At 51.0% G+C, this 13,250-nt stretch overlaps 1 protein-coding gene across 1 annotated transcript in view; it reads left to right on the forward strand.

Annotated features, from left to right (window-relative positions):
• Nucleotides 1-5,680: 5,680 nt before the first annotated feature.
• Nucleotides 5,681-13,250, forward strand: part of EFCC1 (EF-hand and coiled-coil domain containing 1) — a 35,716-nt gene continuing 28,146 nt past the window's right edge. Inside the window, exons 1-2 of the mRNA XM_068201476.1 lie at nt 5,681-6,412; nt 7,704-8,110. Coding sequence (XP_068057577.1) covers nt 5,771-6,412; nt 7,704-8,110 — 1,049 coding nt within the window. The 5' untranslated portion in view covers nt 5,681-5,770. The remainder of the gene's footprint in view (nt 6,413-7,703; nt 8,111-13,250) is intronic.

Below are 13,250 nucleotides of genomic sequence, written 5' to 3' on the forward strand. Positions count from 1 at the left end.
TGGCCAGGAGCCAGCCCAGAGCTCCCCAGGCCCCTGTGCAGCTTTGGCCGTGTCCTTTCACATCTGGCTGCCACGGCCTTGCCTGACCACCTTGCAGTCCCAGTTCCCAAAGGCAGAGGGGGATCCCAGCACACCAGGAAATGGTTCTGTTCTGTGCTCCCTTCTAGATGAGCATGCTAGGAAGGCTTCTCCAGCAGCTTGGCTGCAGGAAGATTTCCAGCTTCTTAAGCCTCCTGCAGGTATGTTGTCAATGTTCCTAAAAGAATAATCATTGACAACCTGGCAGGACGCCGGTGACAGAAGCTTCTGTGCCTGTTGAGTTACAGGTGTGTCTGCAGGGAAGACTTTCCAGGCTCCTTTCCTGGTTGCTGCACAGAAGCCTGGCTCCCATCGCAGGGGTGAGTCGTGTGTCCCTGCTGATCCCACAGGCTGAGCTCTGGTTTTGTGAGATCCATTCATCTGAATTGCAAACACTTCTCCTAAGGTCCTCCGAGAGAGAGGAACAAACCTACAGGAGACATTAAGTCCCTGGAGGCATCCAAACACATGGACCAGATGCTGAATGATCTGGAGAGACGCCGTGGTGGGTGCATTTCCTTCAGCCTTCCCCTGGGACTCAGCAGCCGGGGCCTTTCCCTGCACATCTGGACACGCCGTGCCCGGCACAGCGGGAAGGGATCCATGGCGGCCTGGCTGCCCTGCTGCTGCTTTCACGACCTGCAGGGCTGTTTGCCAGCCTGGCCTTGCTGCAGCTTCTCCCCAGCCTCTGCAGGAAGGCATTTGGCACCAGCTGCCAGGGAGCCCAACCTGAGATCCCCTGCAATTTCCCGCTCTCTGAACACATCTGGAGGGGCAGCTCTTTGGAGGAGGGTGGGCCCTGGAGCAGCCCCAATAACCTGGTCTTTAGCCTGAATCACATGCATGACAGAGACAAGCATTGCCTCCTGAAGATGCCACCTTCCCAGTGGGGAACAGCCCCACCTGATCCAGCTGTCCCTTTTCCTTTCCCCAGAGATGGAAGGAGAGGCTGTGCTGAAGGCTGAGATTCCCGGAGGAAGCAGTGGCTCATTGGCAGCCTCCTCTGCAGGAAGGGAGGCGATGCCAGGCACAGTCACAGGAGGTAATTGCTGTGCCTCTGGGCCTGCTGAGCCCTGCTGAGGCTTGAGCTGCCCTCTCTGCTGCTTGGCAGTGCGGGCACACAGCATTACCTGAGCCCCTTGCAGTGCTCACTTCCCCATAGAAGGGGATCCCAGCACACCATGGAACATTTCCCATCCGTACTCCTTTCTAGATTGGGACCGTGACTTGCATCTTGTAGAAATGCTGGCAAACCACGGTTCAAGCGTCTTGGAGCTTGGTGAAGGTAAGTTATCAGCAACCCTTTCCTAACCGAGCAATTATTGTCCAGAGTAATATTCATGTGTGATTTCCATAAAGATGCTTTGAAGTTGGATGGATTCTGGAAATCCTGTCCTCCGAATTTCTACTCTTGTGCCCAACAGTGATCCCACAGGATCGCTGTCAGTGGGAGGAAGGAGCATTTAGCTCTCCATCTTCCACCCATGTGCCATGCCAGTGTGTCCTTCCGGGTGCTCTGTGCAGCCACGGAGAAGAGCAGAGAGGGAAGGGGCCGGGCCCAGGGCTGTGCCCCGGGGCTGTGCCTTTGGCAGCTCCTTTGCTGGCCCCAGGGAGCCTGAGCTGCTCCTGCTCCTGCTGCCAAGCCCTGGCCCAGGCTGGGGCTGGGTTTAGAGCTGCTGGCAGCTCCAGGGAGTCCTTTCTCCCCTGACTGCCCCGCAAGGGGCTCCTTCCATCCCAGTGTGGGGCCACCGCAGGCACGTGGTCCCCCTGCCCCTGCTCCTGAGTGGAAGGCAGAGCTGAGGGAGTGCCTTGGAGGGCACCAATCACCCAGGGGCACTCACTGCCAATCTGGCCTGAAGGAGACGTGGAACAATGTTCTGTTAAGGTCCTCCTACATGGAAGAACAGAGGAGACAGTAAATCCCTGGAGGCAGCCAAACATCTAGACCAGATGCTGACAGACCTGGAGAGACGCCGTGGTGGGTGCATTTCCCCCAGCCTTCCCCTGGGACTCAGCAGCCGGGGCCTTTCCCTGCACATCTGGACACGCCGTGCCCGGCACAGCGGGAAGGGATCCATGGCGGCCTGGCTGCCCTGCTGCTGCTTTCACGGCCTGCAGGGCTGTTTGCCAGCCTGGCCTGGCTGCAGCTTCTCCCCAGCCTCTGCAGGAAGGCATTTGGCACCAGCTGACAGGGAGCCCAACCTGCAGCATGGGCCAGGCACACCCTGAGCTCCCCTGCAATTTCCCGATCTCTGGGCAGACCAGGTGTAGGGGCTGCTTGGATGAGGGAGGTCATTGGCACAGCCCAAATAACCTGGCCATTTTCTACTGATCCTTATCCATGACTTTGACAAGTATTGTCTCCTGAAGATGTCACATCCTGGAATGGTGAATGGTTCCATCTGATCCTGCTGTCCTTTTTCCTTTCTCAAGCGAAAGAGATAAAGTCTATGCCGAACGTGACACATCCCAGAGGAAGCAGTGGCTCAGTGCCCACCACTGCTGGAGGAAGGAAGGCGATGCCAGGCACGGACACAGGCACGGGCACAGGAACAGGAGGTAATTGCAAGCTCAGCCTTCAGCGGGGCTGTTAGTCAGCAGCTCTTCCCCCAGGCCCTGCCCTTGCACGGCCCGGCAGCAGCCAAAGCTGGAGGCGCCTCGGCTTCGAGGCCTCTGGAGCTCGTTCCAAGCCCCGGGGAATCCGGACTCGGGCACCAATGCCCCTCCCGCTGCAGCTGCTCCCGCAGCTGGCCCTTAGTGCCCAGACACGCAAGGCACAGGAGCAGCCCCGAGCGGGAGCCCTGCTGCGAGCCCAGGGCCAGAGCCAGCCCTGGCTCCTGACTGGGCAGGGGCTGCACTGGCTCCTGACAGGGCCTGACTCTGTCCCCTGGGGCTGGGGGAGCTGTCACGGGGCAGGGAGGGCCAGGGCTGGCAGGGGCTGCTCAGGGATGGGTTTGGCCCGTGTCCCTCGAAGCAGCGACTGCCCAAGCAGCTGCGCTGGCCCCGGGCTCTCCTCCCGGCCGGCTGGGCTTTGCTGGGTGGCACAGCCTGTGCCGAGGGGCGGCAAGGTGCCTGCAGGCCCCAGCTCTGGGGGAAGCAGAGAACGTCCTGGCCGTATCCACCGTGCTGCCAGCTCAGCAGTGCAGCACAGCGCGGGCTCACGCTCCCTATTGCTCCCACAGAATTGCTTGGCAAGTCACGTGCAAACGCCCAGAATCCACCGAGCACCCCAAGAGTTTTGTGCCCCCAGGATGTGCGCAGGTCCTGCATGATAGGCACAGTAGTGACACTGTTCACTGTGCCACTCTCTGTGGTCCTGTGCTATGTTGGTTTCCGGTGTTGGAAGGATAAGAAACAGTAAGTTGTTGCTGATCTCTACCCTCCAGCATCTTTAAATGCTGCTGATAGTCAGGGAATGTTCCCAGTGAGGCTGCAGTGGAGTTGTGGCCGGTCCGTGGTTGTCCAAAGAGCTCTGCTGAGGGTTCTGCTGCTGCCCAGTGCTTTCATTGGCCTCTTCATTGCTGGGCCTTGTCCTGGGGGGCCCGCTGGGGCTGCAGCCAGTGCTGGCTCCCACTGAGGCTGCCTGGCCAAGAGCAGCCCCAGGGGCACAGGGCAGGGGCAAGGCAAGGTGGGGAGGAGAAAGAGCGGGGACGAGATTGCCCTCGAAAGGCAGACGCGCTCTGGGGCCCGCTCCTGGCCAGGGAGCCTGCCCAGAGCCGTCCCCTGCTCGCCGGGGCCTTGAGGGGCAGCTGTCCAGCTGGGCCAAGCTGTGCCAGCAGCTCCAGCCGTGCTGGGGAGCCTTGCCAGCTCTGGGCCCTGCTGTGCAGGAGGGTCCCAGTGTGCCGCTGGCAGCTGGGAGCCTCACCCGCTCCTCTCTCCACAGTCGCTCTGACGCAGCTCCAGCACCCCGGCCGAGAAGGCGTGACTCTCCCTCGCCCCCAGGGAGCTCAGAGACCGGCGGCTTTGGCAGCTCTCCGCTGTGGCCTCCGCAGCAGCAGTTGCCCAAGAAAGCAGAGCAGCAGCACTCCGTGCCTCCCCCACGGCCCCCCAGCCCGGCCGTGAAGCGGAAGCCTCCCGAGATCCCCCCACCTCCTCCCCTCCCGAGCCCGCCGCCCTGGTCCGGCTAGCTGGTTGCTGTCTGCGTCTGTGAAAGGCTTTAGTAGCACTGCATGTTTTACCCCACCTGTCAGGGGAAAAAGAAAATAAAAAAAATCTTCAGTTTAGACTTTGTTTTTAGTGTGGTTGGGCCACTCACATTTTGAGCAATTAATTTTCCATGGTACTTCTTCCCTTTTCCTTACTATCCATCAAAAGTTCATCTGGACATTAAAATCACCAGAATTCCTGAGATTTACCTCAAAGCCCAGAGGGGAATCTAGCACAAAATATTCTCCCTGTGTACTGCACAAGAAGAAATATCCAGAGCAAAGCACATTGGCAGCTGAGGCTTGTGGAACTCCCAGAATACTGAGCCTGCAGAGGAGGCAAACAGCCCTGGCAGTGGCTGAGGGGACTTCTCCTCACAGACTCCTCTGAAGGTGTGTCACTCCAGGAGGGAAAGCTTTTAAACCTTTGCCTCCCCTTCCTCCTGTGCTAAAATGGAAGGCTCCTCCGGAGAAAAAACTGAGCTACAAACAATTCTCCATTGCTCAAGAAAGCTACTCGGCCTCTCAACTTGCCTTAAAGAGCAAAACCAAATGGGGTCAGAAATGTATCATCAAAGAAGTCTGATCGCAGAGAAACCCCAGCATATGAATGAAAACATTTATTAGCATCAGTTCACCTAAAAGAAACCCAATCCTGAATTGAGCAGCGCTTTAAATGAACTTGAATTCACTTTCCTCACATGTCAGCTGGTTTGCTTTGCTCTTTTTTTGTCCTAGAGAGAATATTCAAATGATTTGCTCTTGACAGGACTCCTTGGATGGTCCCCAAACCTGGCTCCTGATGATGCCTCGCCTGGGCTGTTAATGCAGCCTGACAGCAGCACCTGACTTTGCCACCCGGTTCATGGTGGCTGGGCATGGCTGGCGCCACGGTCCCCTCTGGTGCCACGGTCCCCTCTGGTGCCACGGTCCCCTCCTGGCTCGTGGCACGTCCCTGCTGGTGGAGGAGCCCTGCTCATGCTGCTGCCTGCGTTCAACAAGGCCGGTCCCGCTCCCCAGCCAAAGAGAGACTAAAGCCACTGCTTTGGGCAGCTCCTTTGAACGAGTTTAACGCTTACTCATCTCTATCCCAGAGCTCTCAAAAGCCACACAGCAACAGCATAAAGTCACCTCGTCGACAGAGGTGAGGAGGTCTGAGCGAACAGAAGGTCGGCTTTCAACGACATCGGGTCTTTTATTTAGTGGAAGCACTCACTCCTTCACGAGCCTTACTTGTCACAGTGGATTGTGCGATGCTATTGTCTTGGTTGTGTTAAAGAGAAAGCAGAAGGGAGAAATTAGTTAAGAAATGAGAAACACACTTGGGGCGCAGGCTTGGTAGACAAACGGAGCAGGGTGGAACCTGGCTGCTTTGCCGGAATCCCTTTTCGCGCCGGACAAAGGCGGCCGTGGCTCTGCTCGGCGAGCGGCGCTGGAGCGGCGGCGGCCCCGCCCCGCCCGTCCCGCCCCGCCGCGGGCCGGGGCCGAGCGCTGGGCCGGGCGGGCGCTCAGGATGCTCTGGCAGCGCCGCGGGCCGGGCGAGCGCGATGGAGCCGCCTGAGGGCTGGGACCCCTACGGGCGGCCGGCCCGGCGCACGCAGTGGCTGGTCAGCGCCCTCGCCTACCACTACGGGCTGGACCGCGGCGTGGAGAACGAGATCGTCGTGCTGGCCACCGGCCTGGACCAGTACCTGCAGGAGATCTTCCACCACCTGGACTGCGCCGGGGCGGGCCGCATCCCCCGCGAGGACTTCCGCACGCTGTGCCAGGTGCTGGGGCTGGAGGAGGCGGCGGAGCCCGAGGAGTGCGCGGGGCTGTGGGACGGGCTCTCGGCCGAGCTCACCTTCCGCCAGTTCCACGCGCGTCTCTGCGGCCACTTCAGCACCCGCGCGGGGCCGCGGCTGCCGCTGGGCCGGGAGAGCGAGCACATCGAGACCCAGATCCGCCTGCGCAGCCCCCGCCGCCGCCGCCGCCGCCGTGCCGACCCCGCCGGCCGCGGAGCCGCGGGCAGCGCCGAGCGGCGGCCGCCGGGGCCCTGCTCCCGAGAGTGCTACGAGGAGATCGTGGCGCTGGAGCAGGCCGAGGACCGTATCGCCAAGCTGGAGGAGGAGAACGGCAGCCTGCGGGAGCTGGTGGAGGACATGCGCGCCGCCCTGCAGAGCAGCGATGCGCGGTGCCTGGCGCTGCAGGTGAGTCCGGGCCGGCTTCTGCACCGGCCTCCCGGCGGCGGCTCGGCTGGCCCCGAGTGCTTCGGGAGAGATGCTGCTCTCGGAAAGTCAGTGTTTATAACCCCTCCACTGCCACACAGAACGAAGTTGCTCTTTCATCCTCGGCATTAACTTTTTTAGCAAAGTTGAGTTACAGGGAGGCTTTAAGGAGAAATGTATGGCACCGGTGTACCATTAAATATAGTTGTGGTGAGCCCTCTGTTTAAAGTGTAGGGGAGTTCAGCTTAACAAACCCACGTGTACAGTGCTGCTGCTTCTTCTACTGCACGTGCCGGCAGGATGTGCTTTTGCCATATGCTGGATGTGCACCACTGTAGGGTTTTTCCTGAAAGAAAGAACTTTTTGATTCTTACCTGCACAAGCACATGCAGTGTCTCAGTCAGAAGTGCCTATGAGAATTATTAGAAGGATGTTTCCTTCAGAGTGTGGTCACAAGAGTTCAGAGCTGGAGCCAGTTCTGCCGGCAGGCTGATGAATAGTCTGGGGCTCCTCTGCAGAGCCCCATTAATTCCAGGGCTGGCTTCTGCTGGTTCTACTGTACTGGCTCGAGTGGCACATATACACACTTTACAGCAGTTCAATTACTCTGTCATGAAATAGCGTGGAACAGGCAGGGCAGGGAACAGCAGCGTGGACCGATTTCTGGCAGCTCTGGTTTGTATCTGGTTAGTATCAAACCAGGTCTGATTTGATACTAACACAGCACTCACAGAACCCTGCTCCACCTGTGACACTTCCACTTGCAGTACATGACTGTTCTCTTCACAATGTCCAGCAAGGCAGGTCAAAGACACTTTTACCATTTTCATCTAAAAAAGGGAAAGAAAATCAGCAGCAAACATGAAGTCAGCAGTCTGAGGTCCCAGGAAGAATGAAAATGGCAAAGAGGAGAGCTCCAGAACACCTCTAGCTGCTCTCTGCTCTCTTCTGAATACAACTTCATTGTAGATATCTTTTTCAGCAGACTACTTGACTTCTGAGTACAGACCATAGTGATGACATTAATGCTCTACAGAAACTTGTGCAATAACATGATAGTGAGTAGTTTGAAAATTAAAGGCATAGCTAGGTATTAAAAACTACTTTCCAGAGATTGTTTCCTTGTCTCTGTATTTGGCAAAGGTCAAGTAGATTTAGTTGCTGATCAACTCTATGTGATTAAAAAAAAAAACCAGCAAAGCACAATCCAGCCACTTTCAGTCTTAATTAAACCCATCAATTTCTCCCTGTTTTGTGCTCCTGATCATTACAGGTGGGGCTGCGGAAGAGCCATGCCAGCCATACAGAAGAAGGATCCTGCTTCATAGGGAGTAAGAGACCATTAATACAGAAGCACTCCCAGACCAAGTGCCTCCAAAGTGTCCTGGAGGAAATGGAGATCATGCGGAGCTCCAGGGATGGGCAGATTGAAGAAGCCATCAGGTTCAATCAGGAGCTGGAGAAGGAGCTGAAGAGCTCTCAGGAAGCTCTGGTCAGCCTGGAAGATTGCAACCGTAACCTGAAGAGAGAGCAGGCAGAGATGAGGAGGAAGGTGGAAGAGGCCAGACATGCTGTCCTGAACAGTCTTGGCAAAGTGAAGGAGCTGGAAGTGAGAGCTAACAAGTTGCCACGTCTGCAAATATACATCCAGCAGCTGGAATCACAACTGCAGCACTACAGGTAGGCTGGAGTCTGACAAAAAGTGCCTATAAAATCACAGTGTTGGGACACAAGTGAGTTTGAGAATCTCTGGTTGGGTCTTATTAGATGTCTCCAAAACACCTTGTAAAATCTAGCCAGAGGGAAATTAGAAGCTGCTCATCCATTTTCTTGGTAGGGATTCTTCAGGGGATCTGGGAGTCTTCCAGGCCAAAGTCAGGATGCTGATCTCCAGAGAGCTGAAGTTACTCCCCAGACACACAGCACCAGAACTCAGCATGGTAATGCTTCAAGAAAGCCCCAAAGCAAATTGCTGACAGTCCTTCAGAAACCATTTCCAACATACTTTTTTCACTGCATTTCCTGGTCCTTAGGTCCCATCCCATGCCAGCTGTAATCAGATGGCTGACCCTCCATTTCATATAAAAGCTCTTCAACTTGTCCTAGGAATTGGGGAAAAGCACACAACGACAACTTCTGGCCAGTGGTTTGAAACTTGCTGTGACTTTGTTGCTTCTTCACTGACAGAATAGGTAATAGAGAAGCTGAAACGTTCCTAAACCCACAAAATAACAGAGTGGGAATCTCAAAGAAAAAACACTAGCCAACTAAACCCTACTTTTGTAATAGCATAAACAAATCCTTCCAGAAGTCAGAAAGTTGGTCATGAATTTAAGAGTCCACTGCTTGTGTTGCTTTTTATCTCAGACAGAACTTGGACTCACTGATGGTTATTAAGTGTTAGTCATTTCTGCCCAAGTTTCAGACTGACCTATGGAATAAAATCTAGTTTATATTTTCACTGACCCAAAGCAAAACCAGTATGTATAGATATATTTTTACTTACAGTACTAAACCTAGTACTTTAATACATTGCATCTTCTGAAGTCCTTGCCTCTTCCTAACCTCACACTTCCTCTGTTTGCTTATAAGAAGAATTCATAGTGAGTTATTTGTGGCATCATAGCTATTGTATTGTTTTATGAAGTGAGGAAATTCTAAAAATAACCATTTTATCCAGTGTCTTTTTGTCAGCATTGTGTATGTTAATACTTGCATGGTTGCAGAAGATCAAAGAAAATAGAAGCATTTCTTTAAACATCTTTAGGATTTAAAAGCCACTGCGAGGGCATGTAACGTTCAAGATGACTGCCAGGGGTCTCGGGATGAATGACACAACTCCTGGTGCTGCAAGGGATCACACAACTTGTCAAGGCTGGCATGTTCTCCTTGGCATGAGCACCAACGATTTGAGTTCTTGTCCTATTGAATTGCTTTTCCACAGTGCAATGAAGGATAAAAAAGATCACCTTGAAACAGGTTAAAGGCAATAAACAATGTCCACTGGCCTTGCAGAGCAGGAACTTTATGGGTTACATCAAAACAAAGAGTGTGAGTTTAGAAATGTAAATTATATGTTCCTTGTGAGTTCCTTGACACAGTGAGTGTCAAGCTCAGGAATGGTGCTGGACTGACCATTTGGGAACTACACCCCTTTTTTAGCCCTGTAGCACATTTAGCAGAGGCCCAGGCCAGCTTCCATCCTTTGAGATTCTCTGTTGGGCACAAAGCATCTGCACCTCCCCATCCAGTGAAACGGCTCTTGGTGTAAGCAGTTAAACTTAGAGACGCATAATGATAATTGTGACTTGCATGCCTGTGCTCATATTCCATAACACACGGAATCCCATCACTCCACGTGTTCCCAGAGTGGCACAAAGGTGCCCAAAGTGGCAGAAAATGGTGAATAAGCAGTGCAGAGCTGTGTGTTAGGGTGGGGAAAGGGTTCAGCAGCAGCTCTGCCCCACACAGCTTTGGCTGTCCCAGCTTGTCCCACTCCCTCTGCTTGCCCACACTGGTGCTCAGGCAGCCCAAACACCTCCTGCTCAGAGACAATCACCTTCTCCTGACGTGCAGGAGCTCACATCCATGGGTGTGGCTTGGGTGAGCTGCTGCGAGTGCTTGGTGAGGGGAAGAGATGGGTTGGCTGAGGTGTGGAGAGGGAGGGACAACTGGGAACCCACAGGGTTCTGTCTTGTTACTTGGCAGGAGTGTCACTTGTCCTGTTGGTTTAAGTCAGGCTGTGTTTCAGTTGCTCTTACCTGTACTGTTAAAGTCTGGCTGGGTTTCAGTCACCACACCAGTGAGCAGTTTTCTCCCTTGCCAGGTGCCACACAGAGTTTGTGAGCAGGGTCTGGATCTGGCAAGAGCTAATGCTGCAAGGTAGTGCTGGAGAGGAATGGGGGGATTTGGGTGTTCTGCAGAAAGCATTGACAATTGCAGATAATCTCTCCTGAGAATTCGCCTTAAATGGGTTGGTGAGCCACAGGTTTCCTCCAGCTAAAGTCCAGTTTCTTCCAGAGAGAATCATATTCAAGAATGAGTCCAGTCTATGAGCTTCAAACACTGCTCCTGTTTATAGTTTCATATTTATAAAGGAAATGCTTTCTTCTTTTAGGCTTAGATTTTCAAAGCTCTTTTAGCATCTAAGTCTCTCTCCTAGACCTTCATCTGAGACCTGCTTGCTATCATTTAGGTCTGAAATCCCAATCATGACCTTAATTTATAATCCTTAAAGCAGGAAACAACAGTTTGCATTTAATCAAGAAAGTGTTTAAGTACCTGAAAGTGATTAAACATTGTCCTAAATTGGAGTGTGTAATTACAATCACCTATTCCTGATTTCATATTTCATTTTTCATATTCCTGATTTCATTCCTGCAAATCTGTATGACTTAAACATAAACTTCTTCTGAGTGCACAGGTTCCTGTGCCAGGGTTTGAACTGGCCCTGTCACATCATTGGGTTCCTAAACCAGACTAGTTGACCAAATAGTTCATAGTTCTTTTCTTCAGGTGCCCATCCTGCTCTTCCTACTCTGATCAATGTATCATGTTTCTGTCTGGACTATCTTTCAGCTTTTATTTTTTAATCCCTGTCAATTTAGTGAGTCAGCTCAACTTTAAGGGTAAATTTCAATAAATTCCTTCCTGAAAAGCTTGAGTTCAATTCATTTCAGAGGAAAAAGGCATCACAAGAAATTGTATACTGACCACTGGTATTGTATAAAAAGTGTGCAATTGCCAGTGCCTGATGACAGGAGAGTTTAGGAAGTCAGGCAAGTCCCATTTTTATGCAATGCCCAGGGAGCTATTCCCAGAGGACAAATCATTAACCACTATTCCCTAATCTCCCTTTTTTTCCCCCCACTAAGTTCTGCTGCAGCACAAGGTGACACCATCCCTGTATTCTAATAGAATCCTATGATTTCTAAGTATTGTTTATAAAAATAGCTTACATTAAAACATTACTACAGTAAAAAATGTCACGTCTACTGCTTCTTTCACCCTTTGAGCCATTTGCCCTGTCAGAAAAGGAAATTGGATTGGTTTGACATGAATTGTTCTTGCCAAATATGAGTTGGCTCTGTTTTCTATACTACATTGTAGGTAGCTTAGAAATTGATTACACTTAATGAAGTGTCCATATTCTTTTTCTCTTTAAAAACCCTGGAAGGAATAGATCAATTTAACAATGATGTTTTTGATCCCAGTGTAAGAAATAAAAAGAGACGTCATTTAGAATTGAAATAAACTTCATAATAGAGATGTTGATAGAAGGTTTATGTTGCTGCATTAGTCAGCAGCACAGTAATTACATAGGTCAGTGAAGGAGGTCATAAAATACCAAAAATGCTTCCCATATGCATGGTCTGTCTCCCAAATTACTTAATTATCCATCAGCATTTCCATGTGTTAATGAGTAGGAATCCTTTTGGCATGGAATGCAGAGAAGTTAGTTTCAGCCTCTCATATTTTCCTGTAAATATGATGACTGAAGCCTCTAGCATAATTTTCTCCATTTATTTATTTCATCAGTGTCAATTTGTCTAAAAAGTTGTGCTTTAGGTTATTTTATCGTGGAAGCAGTTCAGTTTTTCTTCTCTTTCAGGAGGCAGTGTCCTGATCTTTTCAATAATTTCTCAGGTTATCATTCACTCTGTAAAACATAGCAGGATGGACCGAACAAGTCCAAATCAATAATCCAAGAACAGGAGGAAAATATGGAAATATTCCATACAGGATCAGCTCCATTAAGTGTAGGGGAAAAAAGCTCTAGGAAGAAAACATTCATACACAATAGAAGGTGTCTATAGTAGGTTATTTCCAGTCAGAATGATAGTGGTTTATATTTAGGCAGCCTAGAACTGTTCTTCTACTTTAAAAATTAGACAATAAAGAAAATCTGGACAATTTTTGCTTGACTGTTGTCCTCAATACCAACTCTTTGCTGTTGTGAGATGAGGGGCATCTTGGCAATTTGTTCCAGGTGGCACAAAATTTGAGAAGAGGCTGTGGGTGTGCATGTGCTGAACAGACATGCAGGTGAGAAAGAAATCCTTGACAGGAGCAGGGGCTGATGGCACTCAGGGAACTGAGATCAGTGAGTGAAATGAAATGTTAAATTTGCAGAGCCTCATCTGTGAAAACGCTCAGATTCTTTTGGATGAGCTGATGTAATCTCATTTTATTTTCTAACTTTGGCAATTGCTGATACCCTTTTCTACTAAAGAGTGTAAGAAGTTTTGTATTACAGAGAAGTCTGCCAAAAAGCACAGAGCTTCAAGTTTTGGAAGAAGTTAGCTGTAGCAGGTGAATATAGTCCCATCACATGAAGCTTAGACTACTTGTGGGTCTCTAGTCATAGAAGAATCATAAGCTAAGTAAGCAAACCAGATTACTCTCATTGGGAACACTTTAAAGCAGCATTTTGATTTCACAGGAGGGAATAATGGAAGGTATTGTTATTTATGGTGAAGAAAACTGTGCAGAGCCGTTTAAATAGATTAATTTGGCAGTGTAGAAAATGTATAGCATCTCTTTCTGTGGAAGGGCCACTTTTATTTCAAATGTAAGAGTCTTTCAAAGCTTTCTATAGTAGCAAAACCTTGACTTCAAATCCAGTCACATAATTCATTTATCCCAAAGGAACTGCAACATTTACCCCCAGTGTGCAACACTGGAAGTGTAGCCACTTCCCTGCCTTTTTCCATGCTGGGTTCTTGTTTACAGTGTTTATTCTGGGGAGGCTTTTCCCTAAATCCTCCTTTTATCTGCCTGGCTATGTTTGCTTTGTGGGAGTGACTCGGTGGTGGCTCAG

This window comes from Anomalospiza imberbis, chromosome 11 (assembly GCF_031753505.1).
Source record: "Anomalospiza imberbis isolate Cuckoo-Finch-1a 21T00152 chromosome 11, ASM3175350v1, whole genome shotgun sequence".
NCBI classification, from domain to species: domain Eukaryota; kingdom Metazoa; phylum Chordata; class Aves; order Passeriformes; family Viduidae; genus Anomalospiza; species Anomalospiza imberbis.